At 43.5% G+C, this 16,888-nt stretch overlaps 1 protein-coding gene across 3 annotated transcripts in view; it reads left to right on the forward strand.

Annotated features, from left to right (window-relative positions):
* The window catches only part of PARP14 (poly(ADP-ribose) polymerase family member 14), a 52,072-nt gene that overhangs the window by 15,491 nt on the left and 19,693 nt on the right, over positions 1 to 16,888 (forward strand). The window contains exons 4-7 of one of the 3 annotated variants that reach the window (XM_030580722.1): positions 687 to 737; positions 8,442 to 8,708; positions 10,390 to 10,626; positions 12,740 to 15,015. In XM_030580722.1, coding sequence (XP_030436582.1) covers positions 687 to 737; positions 8,442 to 8,708; positions 10,390 to 10,626; positions 12,740 to 15,015 — 2,831 coding nt within the window. Of the gene's footprint in view, positions 1 to 686; positions 738 to 3,310; positions 3,500 to 8,441; positions 8,709 to 10,389; positions 10,627 to 12,739; positions 15,016 to 16,888 lie in introns of all 3 variants that reach the window. The other 2 variants (XM_030580721.1, XM_030580723.1) reach the window with 2 other exon arrangements.

Consider the following 16,888-nt stretch of genomic DNA (forward strand, 5'->3'; position numbering starts at 1 on the left):
GAACAGGAGTACTTGTGGCACCTTAGAGACTAACACATTTATTTGAGCATAAGCTTTCGTGGGCTATAGCCCACTTCATTGGTTGCATAGAGTGGAACATACAGTAAGGAGATATATATACACATACAGAGAACATGAAAAGGTGGGAGTTGTCCTACCAACTCTAAGACGCTAATTAATTAAGAGAAAAAACTTTTGTAGTGATCATCAAGATAGCCCATTACAGACAGTTTGACAAGAGGTATGAGAATACTTAACATGGGGAAATAGATTCAATGTGTGTAATGGCTCAAATCTCTTGTTCAGCATCCATTTCGCAAGAGCCAGAGTTTACCTTAAAGTCCTGTAACAGATTGCAAAGGCTCTTAGCCATGTTTATGACAAAGTGGATGGATACAGTCTAATAAGCTTTCTGTGCACTAGTTTGTTTTTATTATGATGCATCATAATTTTTGAGGTTGTGTGTTATTTTTGAGTAACATAATGCTTGGTTTGAAATAAAAAGGTATATCACAAAGTGTAATTCTAACGTAACTGCTGTCAAAGGAGACAACAAACTAGATTCATTCGGAGCTCTAAAAACTGTGACAGTCTTCCTTCAACTGCAATAAGCACCAAGCAATCACATTTATTTAGCCTTATGGGATTTTTTTTTCCAGTTAATGAATGCCATGTATCTTTTCCAGTCTGCTCTGATGATGGGAATTCTGGGTCTGTAGAGCAGGAAAAGAGGACAGTTATGTATGCAATTTGTTAAATAGGACAATCACAAATTCTACTCTTGCATTAATTGATGGTTTTCATGGACATTTAAACTATAAAGCTTCATGGAAAATTAAATGGCTTGTGGTGTTTGTTTAATGCAAAGTAGACATAATTACATGCGTGTAAAAAATACAGACTGTCTTTTGTAAGTTGCCAATGTTCTTGGGGAGCCTGCCCATTCTCTTTCTTTTCGGGGTCTCTCTGACTGTACCCCACAGGTGTCAAGCATTGAGCCTTCACTTCTCCTATGGTGGAATTGAACAGTTTGCCCACTCTCAGACCAGGGCCCAGGTTACAGCCCCCTGGTATCAACCATGACTAATGTAAGGGGCCCAACTGGGAGCCTGCAAGGCTTTGTCTTTGGGAGCCTGTGACAGCATACATTTGCAGAGAGACAGAAATCACTTCTTCAGAACAAAGTCTGATTTATTTTTGACCGGAGGTACACAGCACTTTAAAAAGTGGATTTAAAAGCAACAAGGACTACTGCATGCATATTCACTTATGTTAGATTAACCTCTCTTTCCACAGCTGAGGCAGGTCTGGTTTATTCCCTATCCCTGAGTTGGGAGAACCAGCCTATGCTGCTTGCAGCCTGCCTCAGGGCTTAATTTTGTAGTGTAGTCAAGTCCACTTAAGTTAAGTCAACATACAGCCACCGCAGTAAATAAAGCGATGGTTCACATCCACACTTGCTCTTTCTGTCAGTGGTGCCCATCCTCACCAGTAGTGCTTCCACCGACTGAAATGGGGCATTGTGGGACACTGACAGCTGGAGCCTGGCAGCCCTGCATGGGGCTGACAGCTGCTCTCCCTGTCCCACTGCTGGCAGCCGCTCCAGGGCTGGCAGCCAAGCATGGGCTCACAGTTGGGCCCCTGGCACTGACAGCATGAGTTGTCAACCACGTGCTGGGTGAGCCCTGCATCCAGATGACAGCTCAGGCGGTCAGCGCCTAGGGGCAAGAGGCCAGCTGTGTACCAGTGCCCTGCTGACAGCTCGGGTTGTCAGTGGGGGGAAGTGTGGAGCTCCAGCTGTCAGCCATCAGCCACACTCAGGGCTGACAGTCAACAGATGACATAAGCACGCAGTAAACAAACACTGTATCGTCCTAACTACATCAACATAAGTACTGTCCCTTTTGTGAAGGTGGAATTATGTTGGTATAGCAGGGGACTTACTTCAGCAGAAGCAGCATTTTAATGTAGACACTGACGTAATTAGGTCAGCGTAAGCCACCTTGCATTGACCTAAGTCTGCAGTGTATCGCATGCCTCAGTCAGCCTGTCAGCCTTTTCACTGACACATCCCGCTAACCTCTCTGACCACCTCCCATATCACTTTCTGCAAGGGGCTTTGAGGGGATTGGTCTCCTTTGTTTCCAGTCTTAGCCTGTAGGGAATCAGGTGAGCTCACTTACCAATTGGTGGCCCCGCCAATCTTAATTCCTTTGAAGATCCTTAAATGAGTCTGACTTCTCTATATCATTGTTTTACCTTTCTTGGGTTCCTTAACAAAATACATCAAAGGAGACTGTAAAATAACTCTATGCATTCAGTCAGGCAGCAATATAAAATTGAAAAGGGAAACCAAGTTATACAAAATATTGCTAAAAAATAATCCAGAGAGATAACGTGGGTGAGGTAATATCTTTTACTGGACCAACTTCTGTTGGTGAGAGAGACACGTTTTCAAGTCACACAGAGGTCTTCAGGTCTGGGAAAGGAACTCTCAGCATTACAGCTTGTCTCTCTTATCTACAGAATTTGGTCCAATAAAAGATACTATCTCACCCATCTTGGCGCTATATTATCCTGGGACCAATATGGCTACAACTAACACTGCATGCAAGAAATAATCCAGACATTTTCCCAGTTTGCCACGTAAGTATCAAGAGCCCAGAACCACTAGCCTCACTGGAAATCTCAGAAGAGGCCTAGTATTAAATGAACCCGAATACTGACTTCTTCTCTCACTGTTGGCTGTGTCTACACAAATTTCTTATTGTTTCCACTGGCAGTGCATCTCCACTGTCAACAGTGGTGCAAACATTGTTATCCTACACTGCTCTAAACGGGTGTAGACATCATGATGGTTTAAAACACCAGTATCCTGTTTATGTTAGAGGTCCCATCATTGCTGGCACTGGTAGTGACAACAGTGGGAAATGTAAGAGGAAAATGTCTGTGTAATCAAAGTGTTACAAGTGGTCCTCTTTGTCATGGATGAGCCAAACTGGGCATTGTGGAGAAGTTTGCACAGCCATTCCTCTGCTGTTCTGGTTTTGTGGAGGAGACATTGTCTCTAGGACTGTGGATCCACAACCTTTCACTATCATACATTCAGTTTATTTGGCTTTTTAAAGAATTTTATGAAACAAATTTAAGTAAAGTCATTTTAGAAATAGCTCTCTATTTCCCTTTCTGCTATCATTATTTTTGTGCTGAGAAGCTTGATATTATTGCTTAGAAAGATAAAAAGATCATTTTTCCTTTCTAATTTTGTTCAGTCGATCAGATTTCTGTTCTGTGATTTCATCCTCTTCAGGGAATTTTGGAAAAGAGATGACATCCTCTGAGCAATCCACTATAGTAATCATCACTGCCCCAGGGGAGGAAATTGGTGATGACCTTGTGAGCACGTACTTTGAAAATAAAATGTGGTCAGGTGGGGGACCCATCAAATCCTGCGTCAGAGATAATCAACAAATAATCATCACTTTTGAAAATGCTGAAGGTATGATAGACGTTCTCAAAAATATGCCCTCTTTGGTAATAGGTCTTTGAAATTCCATGTTGTAGTAGGAAGAGAGCCTGAGACATAAGTCCTTGTATCAGAAGCATGAGGCCTGAACTAAAGTAATGGTCAAAACTGGCTAATATAAAGAAAAGTTAAGTTGTGAGCAAGAGGCAGGCCCTGCTTACAGAATCTGGCAAGAATAGGGCTGATATTGCAGAAGCACACATTCCTAAGTAGTGCTAGACTTAAGAATATACACACAAACACATTCCAGAAAGGAGGTACCAGAACACCTTGATACCAGCACATTCCCCAAATGTAACAGAAACACACTGACTCATCCTAAAAATAAGGTGAGGATGACAGCATGATGGATAGAGATGTTTTGATCGAACCATTATGTACAAGGTAATGAGTGGTGGTTAGTCACATCAGAGGCTGGCATCTAACTATGTCAGAGGGGTGATATGTAATTTGTTGGTATCTGTGTATAAAGATGTATCTCGGAGTGTCTTTGGTCAGCCTAGGGTGCAGTGGAAAGTCCCACCACTGACTGAGCTGTATTCATTGTCACGGGTATACATGTCTTAGTATCCTCGTAGAGTCTGCCAGGTGCTATTACAGTGCTTCATTGACAATAAATCTGGCCGGGCGCCTTCACACCTTAACAGATTTTGTGGTCATTGGTCAATTCGCTCAGGATCTGCTGTTGCTAGCTATCTGAGCAGAGCTGACAGCACACAGGGAGAACACATATGCAGCCGAACATCTGATGACACGTTATTCCTGGATGGATGACTGAGTGTGAATAAAATAGCAGTACTTGTACCCAGTGTGCACTGGAGATGTGGATGTCATGCCAGCTATGAATACATTAGTACAGGGAAACAATGCTGGGATAGGTCTAGGGAGAAATCACTGGATCCGTGTAGATCTCATATATGGAAACCACTGTGTAAGGTGCATGGCAGGGCAGCCTGTTCAGGGGCTAAAATAGCAAGTGGGGAACTGACCTACATACTGACTGCAGACAGGCGGTAAATTCTCTCACTGGCCTTTTGCCCCACGCAAGTCCCATTTTGTTTAGGTTTTGGAAGTTGGGAAAAGAAGGCAGTAAGTTTCATGCCACTGTGAAAACCAGAGAAATACTACTGCTGTTTGTCAAAATTCTTCATACTATACTCAGTCTGCCATGGCACCATGTGCCGGGGAAAATTTACCAGTTGGCTGAGGAGTTGCTGGAAATTCTGGACACAAGGTACAGGGCAGCAGCTAAGATAGGGATCAGGAAAATGAAGGGGGTTATAGTCATAACTAAGATTCAGATGGCTTTTCTGTAGGTTAGGTTAGCTTTGTACTGATGTGGTAGCTAGTTATTCACATGATAATATGGAATCTCAACGGAATTAAAAAGGAAGTAAAGAAAAAGAGTTTTGGAACCAAGTTACCATCCTAGGCAAGTAAATTACGTCCTCACCTGCAATTAGCAAATAAATTACCTCCTTGTCTGTTTCTCCTCTTCTGCAATTAGGCACCCATTCTGAAAGGTCTTTATTTAGCTTCCTAACCTGGGGGCCTCGAACCTGAAAACCAAAAACATCTATACCATGTAGCTTCCAAGAAAAATTAGAATCTCCTAACTCCTTTTTTGACTCCTGATTAGGACAAGTTGCTGCATAGGGCAGAAAGACTGATTAAGATAAAGTACATAAATCGCCATGGCTAGCATCTGTGTGCCTCCTTGAAATTGTTTTTCTGCAGAATTGCTGAACTGGGTGCAAAAGCCAAGGTCTGTTGAAACTCACAGGTCTTTTGTGGAAAACAGACTCCTAGCATATCTCAGGTTTCTCACCTACAACTTTAAAATTGAAGATCTACTTTTCCCTTACTACAATATCAGTATTCAGGGGAACTTTTCAGATTTTTTCCCCTAGAATCTTAGTCAAATAGAGACATGCGGTGCATCGTTCCTCTGTCTTCCTTTTGGACCACACTTTAGCTGCTTGTTGCCTGACAGTGGCCCTCCCAGGCTGAGCCAGCTCACACATTCACCTCTTTTGAGGCTCCATACAGCCTCAAACAGGCCCACAGACAGCAATTCTGTGCCCCCCTAGAAAGGTATGGCTGAGGTTTACGATATGACAGCCCTTCTTATTTTTTTCAAGTTTGGCGTCTTTGTCTTGTTTTCCTCTGTTTCTGAGCTCCGGACTTAGGTTTTTGCTCCATAATGAACAGTAAGGACTGATTCGAAATAGCACATTCCACATTTCGTCACACGTTTACTCAGGGTATGTCTACATCTACAATTTTGCAGCGCTGGTTGTTACAGCTGTATTAGTACAGCTGTATAGGGCCAGCGCTGCAGAGTGGTCACACTTACAGCAACCAGCGCTGCAAGTGGTGTTAGATGTGGCCACACTGCAGCGCTGTTGGGCGGCTTCAAGGGGGGTTAGGGGAACGCGAGAGCAAACCGCGGGAAGCAGATCTCCTTCCCCGTGGTGTGCTGTCGCGTTCCCCGAACCCCCGTGCAAGCAGGTCTCCTTCCCAGCGGTTTGCTCCGGTGTTCCCCGAACCCCCCTGCAAGCAGGTCTCCTTCCCAGCGGTGTGCTGCCGCGTTCCCCAAACCCCCGTGCAAGCAGGTCTCCTTCCCAGCGGTTTGCTCCGGTGTTCCCCGAAGCCCCCTGCAAGCAGGTCTCCTTCCCAGCGGTGTGCTGTCGCGTTCCCCGAACCCCCATGCAACCAGGTCTCCTTCCCAGCGGTGTGCTGTCGCGTTCCCCGAACCCCCCTGCAAGCAGGTCTCCTTCCCAGCGGTGTGCTGTCGCGTTCCCCGAACCCCCGTGCAAGCAGGTCTCCTTCCCAGCGGTTTGCTCCAGTGTTCCCCGAAGCCCCCTGCAAGCAGGTCTCCTTCCCAGCGGTGTGCTGTCGCGTTCCCCGAACCCCGTGCAAGCAGGTCTCCTTCCCAGCGGTTTGCTCCGGTGTTCCCCGAACCCCCCTGCAAGCAGGTCTCCTTCCCAGCGGTGTGCTGTCGCGTTCCCCGAACCCCCGTGCAAGCAGGTCTCCTTCCCAGCGGTTTGCTCCGGTGTTTTTTGAACCCCAGTGCAAGCAGATCTCCTTCCCCGCGGTGTGCTGTCGCGTTCCCCGAACCCCCCTGCAAACCGCGGGGAAGGAGATGTGCTTGCACGGGGGTTAGGGGAACGCGAGAGCAAACAGCGGGGAAGGAGACCTGCTTCCCCGCGGTTTGCTCTCGCGTTCCCCGAACCCCCCTGCAAACCGCGGGGAAGGAGACCTGCTTGATTACCAGAGAGGCTTCCTCTGGTATGCTGGGATACCTGTTTATTCCACGGAGGTCAAGAAAAACGCTGGTGAGTGTTTACACCTGATGACCAGCGCTGGATCACCAGCGCTGGTCCTCTACACCCGAGTTTCAACGGGTGTACGGCCAGCGCTGCAAACAGGGAGTTGCAGCGCTGGAGATGCCCTGCAGATGTGTACACCTCCTAAGTTGCAGCGCTATAACTCCCTCACCAGCGCTGCAACTTTGTGGTGTAGACAAGGCCTCAGGCTGCTGTTGCTGATGCTCTGCCAGACCAGCAGGGTGTAGCAGCCCTCTGGCAAACTGTTACTGTCACAATGAAGGATGGCACTCAGTACAGAGCAGCAGCAGGAAACCGGATTTCTTTCCCCCCATCCCCCATCAGCAGGCCTGGCCTCATGTACTGCCCACCATTCATCCCACACGATTTACCATTAGATGGTAATTAGTGAAGCAACAGAGAAATAAATACTTATACTTAAACCAAGAGACAAGAAGAGAACTGACCAAGTAGAGATAAGAGAGTGCTATAAGAGGCCCTGTAGCTGGCAGGTCAGGAATGTGTGGGTGTGTGTATAGTAATGCTTCAGTGAGTGAAGCCTTATGTGGCATAGTTCTACAGCCATGAAGAACAATTGTATTAGATAATATTGCTTGACTACATAGCTCAGTGGCAGGTTAATAGGGCACTATCTAACTAATTTCAAAAAATGAATTTAAAATAGCCTCAGGTTTTAGACTTGCCCCCCAATTTCCCCTGACCTTTTCCATGGTTTTACCATCACATTTCCATATGTTCTAAAATGCTTTTCTCTGCTTGTTGCTGTGTAAGGGATCCAAATGAACAGGAGAAACTGGCTGCTATGCAGGGGAAATGGCAAAACTGATATACACAAAGTGCTGTCAAATAAACAAACTGAAAAAATAGAAAAATATGTTTTCTCTAGTCTTACTAATAGTCATTTTAGGTGTTGTGAAAATAATGGTGAAGAACATTACAGACACAAGTGTGATATTTAAGTGTGGCACTGTCAACTTCAAGTCCAGATCTAGCAAAGCACTTCAAGTATTCTCAAGGGAGCCTAGGGAAATTAGGGACATATTTCCCATTAAAACTCCAAAGGGATTTGGGCACCTAACTCCATTTGAAAATCCCAGCTGAATAACTTGATTAACTTTAATTGTGCCTGTGGTAACTTTGCTCCATAGGGTCCTAAATACATATATTGTAAATAAATTAATATATTTCAGGAATAAATTAATCCGCTTCATTAGCCCTCACTGAATGTTGTCATTTCAAATCTAATCTAGAGAACAATATTTGGCACTTAAGGACTAATTGGCACTAGTAACATTTAGTACTAGGGGTAACTGCATTTTTTAAAAGGAGACTGAGATACTCTGGATGTCCCTTTATAGGGCGGTAGAATAACTTTTAACTTGATCATAACTTTGACCACATGACTTGTTTTAATCTTTTCCATAACAAGAGAAAGTAAGACTCCAACTGAGAGAAGATTTTAAAATATATCAGAACTTAATATAGAACTTAACATATTGATCTATTCTGAGTAACTACAGGTATATAACAGAGATCTCCATTTATTTGTGTTTCTGTGGAACTAGATGCCCAAGAAGTCTTAAAGAAAAAGGATCATGTAGTAAAGAAAATTGCACTCCATGTGAAACCATGGCAAGTGGAGACTGTCCAAGAACTCCCACAAATGACTTCATCCCTAATTGTGCTTGAAAATATACAAGAGACTACAAAACAATGCATGTTAACTATGCTGGTGGAGAACATCAGTGGCTTATCAGAAGATGACAGTGACTTCAATATGGAAATGATACCTGAAATAAATGCGGCTGTAGTTACATTTATCAAAGATATTGGTAAGATGGAATGTGTGTGTACAATATGTTGTTTTCACTTGATGCTTTAGAAGGGGCCATTCAGCTAACACTTCAGCTGAGCTGAAAAACAGAGGAACATATTCTGCCATAGGGTTGAGACAAAATCGAATCTCACTTACATCATTGTAAATCAGGAGTAACTCCACTAAAGTAAATGGAGTTGCACAACAGTAAAGATCAGTGTGAGACGAGAACTAGATCTAGTGTGTCTGGTAACTTAAAGGGGAACCACAGTCATTTGTAAATTACAATCCTGTGTACAGAAGTGCTGGACAACTAGCAGAGTGTAAAAAGAACTATTGGAAATTATATAAAATAGTATTTTGTGCCTTGTGAATTATAATTATGGGCCATATGGTGCCATCAGTTTATCAGCAAAACTGTTAATGGAACGGTGCATGTTTATTAAGACAGAAGCCATCATCAAATATTCATTAAGGGCCAAAACCTTGTTCCATTAAAGTCACCGCAATAGTTTTACCATTGACCACAATAGGAAAATTATTTGATCGTACGTAATGAATGGTCATTAAAGGAGGATTTTTTTTCAAACCAATACAGATCTATTCTATGTGTGTGTCAACTACGCATATATAACAGTCATATTATAGTGTACTCTCTTGAGTGATACTTTAGCCTATTTTATATAATATGTTCTTATTTACATCAGTGTCTCTGATCAGTGTGTATGATAGGGAACATTATGATTACAACCATTCCAGAAGATAGGCATTCCCTTGTATTATATAGCAGTGAGAAGTGTATGTGAATTTGTCCTGAACAAAAATTGCAGTTGATCTGATTAACAAATCAGATCTGATGGTATGGAGATCTATAGCCACTATGCATAAGACCAAATTCAGGTATGGTTTAAGCAGGCACAACTGTTGTTGCAGTAAAGAGTAGCACCTGCTTATCAGTAGGGTTGAATTGGGCTGACAGTTTTAAACTAATTGCAGCATCCATAGTCCCTGGTATACATGAGTTCTTTTAGGACAACATAATTCCAGTATCACCACTATACAGCATTTCAACATGTTTTTGACTTTAAAAAGAGTAGTACCCAGTAGTAGAAAACAACTATTATTTTTTTAGAGGATAGAACTTGAGCAATTTAAAGTGGTACAGCTATCTTATTTTTAAATTAGGTTGAATAAGACAGTTGGGTTATTGATGATACCAATGGATTCCAACTGCAAGACATACTAACTGCAAAAAGATGTGTCTGATATAATTAACCCACTGTGTAAAATAAACATCTCTGGGGAAGTATGGTCTATGGGAATTAGCATCCAGTTGGAAGTCAGGAATGTCTGAATTCTCTAATCCTGGCTTTGCTACAGATTCCCTCTGTAGCCTTGGGGAAATCATTTTACATTTGTAAAACTACTGTTTAAAAGATCAGGCACAAAATCTACACATCCGCCCTCTGCCATGATGGCTGATGATAGTGAAAAAATTAATAATATTTTGCTTCCCTGTTTAAAAAAAATAAAATCACTCAGGCATGTGGGAAAGTAGACTTTAGCAAAGCTGGTTAGTCAGGATTAAGTATATATAACTGAACATTTTGATCCCTACACCTATTGCTTATTTTCTTCTGTTTTTCTAAAGCCATAATAGTAAAAATCAGTTAAATGTTTTTCTTTTCTGTTTATAGATATAAGGGAATTTGTTGAAAAGTTCAACCAAAACCATAGAGCAAAGCAACAAAATATAACAGCACGGCATCTTGAGGTGACAAAAAGCATTAAGGCTGAAAATGTACCACGTAACGTATCTAATGACTATATAACTGTCTACTTTGAAAGTAAAAGAAATGGAAGTGCACAAGTGTCAGATGTTCAACAGTTACCGGAAGAGAATGCAGCTATCATTACTTTTCATGATCAGAAAGGTAACATATAAATATGTATCATTTATTTAATCTTGCTGTTAAAAGATCAACATGAAAATGAATGTACTCTTTTAAGAAATGGCTAACTTACCCTTAGAAAAAAGTTTACTGGTTTGATGGTTTGGCAGGTTGTTACTCTGTTAAATTAGAAACCTAGATTTGGGACTGGATATAATATGACTAATATGAGGCACTTAATTTCCAGTGGACATGTATTACATTGTTAGGATCTCTGCAATGTCTTTGAGTCTACACAAGGATTCTGTTCTTTCTGTTTCTTAAATTAGGGACTCCAAAGCCAACAAAAATGCCACATATGTTGAAGGTGAATTTTCATCAGGCATTCTTAGGAGCCTGGATAGCTTTTTCTGTCTTTCTACCTAGATTTTTAGTCTACCTTCCTCACCATGGTATCCAAATTTCTTTCAGGAGCTTGGTCCTTGTGGGCTCTTGGGCTGAGTTCAGTACATCTGAGGGGTGTCTGGATGGGCAGATATGGTGTTATTACCACATTTCTGCCCTCAGCACTCCTGGGGCCAGAGGGGGGTGAGTTCAGCTCCCAGCTTCATTACAGCAGCCCTGAACCTTATGCTCCATTAGTCCTGAGGTTACTCGAATTTACATCAGCTGCAGTGGCTCTCTGTGGATTGGTTGGAGCTCTGTGCGGAATGGGGAATGTTGTGCAGAAACCTGTATATTAGCTCTGCACCAGCCGAGAACTCCTCGGGTGACTCCAAGAATGCAATGAAGAATCTGGCCCCAAATTTTTATAGATTAGGCACTAGTGCTGAGCGCTCACATCTTTTATATAATTGCCTAAATACGGATTTAGGTGCCTAACCTTAGTTAGAGTATGGATTGTGTTGTAGATTACTGGCACTGTGTGAAAGTAGTTGAGGACTTTTAAATCTGTTTGGCTAGACATCACAGTAGTATTTGAATGAATTCTGATGCAGTATTAATTTTGGCTATAATTAGGCCAGATCCTTTAAAATATATATTTGCCCAGTTACATTTTAACCAGTCTCCTAAAATGGGAAGTGTTGCTCTGTTTTGTAGTGATAAATAAACAGCTATGGGAGAAGAAGTTCCAGTAGCTTCAATGTAGAACCGGATCCTCAGCTGGTATAAATCAAAATATCTCCATTTATTTACTCCAGCTAAGGAGCCGGCCTTAATTTGTATAGGTAGGTTTGGCTTTCTCACTCACCAGCCAGGATCAAGGGAACTGTACCTTTCAAGGAGCTGTTCAGCAGCAGGGTAGCCTCCTCCTCCTCCTCCTTACAGTGTTGGCAGGGGCGGGAGTCTCTGCTCTGCTGGACCAGGACAACCACACCCTCCAATTCACTTGTGTCTGGGGATCGGGTGTCAGCAGCCCTGTGGGAGTGCGTGCAGCTCTGCTGTCATGGAGCCGCTTAAGAGTGAATCAGCTTACTTAAAGAGGCAGTGTGCATCTGTCTCTCTCTCTCTCACACACAAGGTGTGTATCTGTCTCTGTCTGCTATGCTGTCTCCTTTCCCTCATGTTTTGTGCTGCCTTGTGTGAGAGGTTACATTAAAAACAGTGTGTTAATCCTTGAAGGCTCAGCCGAGTGCTAGTTCATCATTTAGCAGTAAGGCATTCCCTGGGAAATATCCCTCCCTCTTCTACCCTCTAACTTCACACCTCAACCAAGCTTCGCAATCATCATAGCTGTGAACAATATTAAATTGTTTGTTTAAAACGTATACTGTGTGTATATCTATATAATATATAGTTTTTTTGTCTGGTTGAAAAAAATTTCCCTGGAACCAAACCCCCCATTTACATTAATTTTTATGGGGAAATTGGATTCACTTAACATGGTTTCACTTAAAGTCACATTTTTCAGGAAGATAACTACAACGTTAAGCGAGGAGTTACTGTACTTAGAAAAATGTCACTTGTCAGTAACTTGGAAATTCTTATTCAATTAAAAAAAAAATATTCAACCTAAAAAGCACTCCTATCAGAATAAAAAGAAATGCAGTAACTCATGAATTGCAACTTCTAAGCTAATTATCTTCAGATGTTTTAAAAAGTGTTAGAGTTAATTGATTTGACTTGGGTAATTTTTATTTTATTTTATATTTAGATGTAACCACTGTCTTGGCAAAGCAGCATTCACTCGACAAAGTACCAATTTCTGTGTATCCATACTACAGCTCATTGGGTACAGCGCTATATGGAAAGGAGAGGCCACAAATAAAGATGCCAGAACCAATTACAATGTCCCTGGATCCTTACATCTTGCAGTTTTTACACACTGATAATAGGCTAATCCAGGGAATAAATCATGAAATGGCAGATTGCAAATGTGAACTAAAGTGGCCTCAACCCAACTGTGCAAATCCAGAAATAACATTGTGTCCCTCAAATGCCTTATCTAAACAGAGATCAATGATCAGGTTGATCAAGACCTGGAATGAAGATGTTTCTAAAAAATTCTCATGTAGCATGTCAAAGTACAAGGCCATTACATGTGAAGTAAATTCAGTGGTGTGGGAAGCCATAAGAAACAGCTTGGTAAAGGATGGTGTTTTGGTCATACCTGACATTCCCAAGAACCTAGTTGTCTTAGTAGGTAACGCAGAGATTATGAAGGGGGCAGAGCAAGAACTGAAGGAGCTAATAGAAAATGCCAGGAAAAAAATTGAAAGAGAAAAGCAGAGCATAGAACAAACTATGTCAGTTGACCCAGGAAAGTATGCAATTTTACACCTTGCTGGGCTAGAGGAGAATGTTTACAAGGAGTACCCATCTCTGAAGATACGTTATGATGCATCATCAAAGAGTATTAGTCTGTGTGGAGTGGCTGCAGAAGTATTTAAAGTCAAAAGTGAAATACTAGAAAAAGTGCACAGCATGGCACAGAAATCGATCAATGTCCATCCTTACATTTTCCAGTTCCTACAACACGTAGATAATGAAACTCTGTCACAGCGCTTATTTATGTCAAATCAAATCAATGCCTTTTATGAGCTTGGCACTGATAACATAATGCTGATAGCAGATTCTCCTGGAGTTCTTCTAGAAGCAGAAGAAGAAATGAAGAAGGTTTTGACTTACAAATGCATTGACCTGGAGGACAACTCAGTCCCCAAAAAGAGAGAATGGAGGGAGCTCATCAACCATTTGTACAAGGCACATAACTGTTCCAAGGAAACTATAATAATTGTTGAGTTGGAGGATCAAATAGTCATTGCTGGTTATTTCAGAGCAGTAGCAGAAGCATATCAGCAACTTTCTGATTTTGTAGATAAACACACTCACGTACAAAAAGTCATCATAGCTAAGTCTGTGGCAGTTGTAATGTTTGTGGAGAAGGAAAAGTCCAATATTTGGCTTGAATTAAAAAAGAAAGGTGTGAAAATTGACTTTGGCACACCGAATAAACGTAACGGTATTTCCCTGAGTGGACCAAGAGGGGAAGTGTTCCAGGCGGTCACCAAAATTGAACAAATTCTGTCTCCGCTACATTCGGAAAATGTGGTAATTGATAAACCAGGGGTCAAGGTGTTTTTCAAAGAACAAGAACCCTTGTATGTGACTGGCGTGAAACAACAATTTAACTGTCTGATCAGGCTGCAAGAAGGAGAAGAACAAAGAGAAGATGGTGAAGTTAATAATGTGTATACGAAGCAAGGCCAGCCCATCTGTGAAAAGATCCTGCAAGATGGAGTTGTAATAGCAGTTTATAAGGGAGACTTGTGCACTCATCCAGCTGACATTGTGGTGAATGCATCAAATGAGGACTTAAAGCATATTGGTGGCCTTGCTGAGGCACTTTTAAAAGCTGCAGGGCCAGAACTACAAACAGAATGTGACTGTATTGTGCGGAAACGAGGCCCTTTGCCGCCGGGCTGTGCTGTTATTACAGATGCAGGGAACCTCCCATGTAAACAGGTGATTCATGCTGTTGGGCCCAGGTGGAGGGATCATGAACTAGAAGAGTGTGTGCGCCTGTTAAAAAGAGCAGTTAAGGAAAGCCTACACCTGGCTGAAACGTACAATCATTATTCCATAGCCATCCCTGCTATCAGCTCTGGGATATTTGGAGTCCCATTAAAATTGTGTGCACATTCAATTGTAACATCTATCAAGGAAACCTTGGAAGATTCTCCAGGGGAAAGCTGCTTGAAAGAGATTCATCTTGTGGACTCTTCAGAGAAAACAGTTCAGGCTTTCACTGATGCCTTCAAAGACGTGTTTAGAGATAAATCACCCCAACACAATTCGTCACCTCCGTCTGAAGCAACCTTCAAGCCCAGAAAAAGTAGAAATACTCAAAGCAGAAAGGGTCTCCAGACGGTAACAACAGATGAAGGATTAAGCATCATACTGGAGAAAGGCAGCATTGAAGATGCTACAGTAGGTATTTTAAATTATTAGATGCTATCCAACTTTAGGTAAAGTTGGTTTTCAGTTATAAAATATATGAGAAGATACTTAGATTTTCAGTTTTAATAAACAATTAAACATATACAATATGTTAATTTAAGTCATAATTGATTATTTTAACCAGGGGCGGCTCTAGACATTTTGCCGCCCAGGGCGCTCTGCTGGTTGCCGGTCCCGCAGCTTCGGTGGACCTCCCGCAGGCGTGCCTGCAGAGGGTCCGCTGGTCCCGTGGCTTCGGTGGACATCCTGCAGGCATGCCTGCGGAGGGTCCGCTGGTCCTGCAACTCCACCGAAGCTGCAGGACCAGCAGACTCTCTGCAGGCACGCCTGCAGGAGGTCCACCGGAGCCCTGCCTGCCGCCCTCCTGGCAACTGGCAGAGCACCCCCCGTGGCATGCCGCCCCAAGCATGTGCTTGCCATGCTGGGGCCTGGAGCCACCCCTGTTTTTAACACAATTGTATAGGTTAGACAAGTTTAGTTTTTCATGCTGTCTATACATATATAGAGATGAGCAAACATATTTTAGACTGACTGTATTTTGTTATTTGAACTGTATTCATTGTCACATTAAGCTGTTGCAACCACGTGTTTCTCTTCCATCATTTCGTTATGGTTTTGTCTGTGTTTATAGTTCACACTGTGATATGAGCTGAAACCAACGGTGAAACGTGCTTTCAGGATGACCTTTGCACTCTTGTGCTCGCACGAGCTGTGTGAGAATACCTACTTCTTAGTCTATAGGGCAGAAGTGGGCAAACTATGGCCCATAGGCCACATCCGGCCTGCGGGACCGTTCTGCCCGGTTCCTCAGCTCCTGGCCCAGGAGGCTAGCCCCCAACCCCTCCCCCGCTGTTCCCCTCCCCCGCAGCCTCAGCTTGTTCGCTCTGCCACCGGCACAACGCTCTGGGCGGCGGGGCTGTGAGCTCCTGGGGCAGCGCAGCTGCAGAGCCTGGCCTGACCCGGTCTCTGTGCTGTGTGGTGGTGGCGGCATGGCCCGGCTCCAGTCGGGCGGCGCGGCTGTAGCACCGCCAGCTGCCGGTGCTCCAGGCAGTGCAGTCAGGGGGCAGGGAGCAGGGGGCGGGGTGGATAGAGGGCAGGGGAGTTCGAAGTGGTGGTCAGGGGACAGGGGTATGGATAGGGGGCGGGGTAGTTAGGGGGGAACAGGGCATTGAATGGGGGCAGGGGTCCGGGAGGGGCAGTCAGGAAGGATGGGGTGGTGGGGGCCAGTCAGGGGCAGGGGTTCAGGGGGGGGCCCGTCAGGAATGAGAGGGGGGGTTGGATAGGGTGGCGGTCTGGGAGCGGTCGGGGATGGGGGTAGGGTTTGAATGGAGCAGGAGTCCTGGGGGGAGGGGGCACGACCCCCTCCCCTAACCGGCCCGCCATACAATTTACAAAATCCAAAGCAGCCCTCAGGCCAAAAGGTTTTCCCACCCCTGCTATGGGGGAGTGGGTAGGAACTGCCTATAGTCTCTATGAGGGGAAGTGGCAGAACTTCAAATGTTTAAACAGGTAAAAATTAAATTGCTGATCCTGAACACCCTTAAATGCCATTGAAACTTGGCCCTGTTGGCATATGAGCCTGTAATAGTGAGTTATCTTCTATCTGTAAACGTACATGGCCCCATTGTTGCAGTATCTCAGCGTCTTAGTGGTGCTTTGGATCACATCTCTCAAAGATTCTTTACCGAGGAAGGATTAACTATCTCTGGTACCTGTAGTGAATCGATCTTGCATATTCCGTGCAATGTTAACTGCCTACCAATTTTTATATTCTGCCAGCATTGAATTCTTTTAACCATTAATTGGACCAACAGCCAAAACTCCCAATTAAATAACTCACTTA

Source organism: Gopherus evgoodei, chromosome 11 (genome assembly GCF_007399415.2).
Source record: "Gopherus evgoodei ecotype Sinaloan lineage chromosome 11, rGopEvg1_v1.p, whole genome shotgun sequence".
In the NCBI taxonomy this organism is placed as follows: domain Eukaryota; kingdom Metazoa; phylum Chordata; order Testudines; family Testudinidae; genus Gopherus; species Gopherus evgoodei.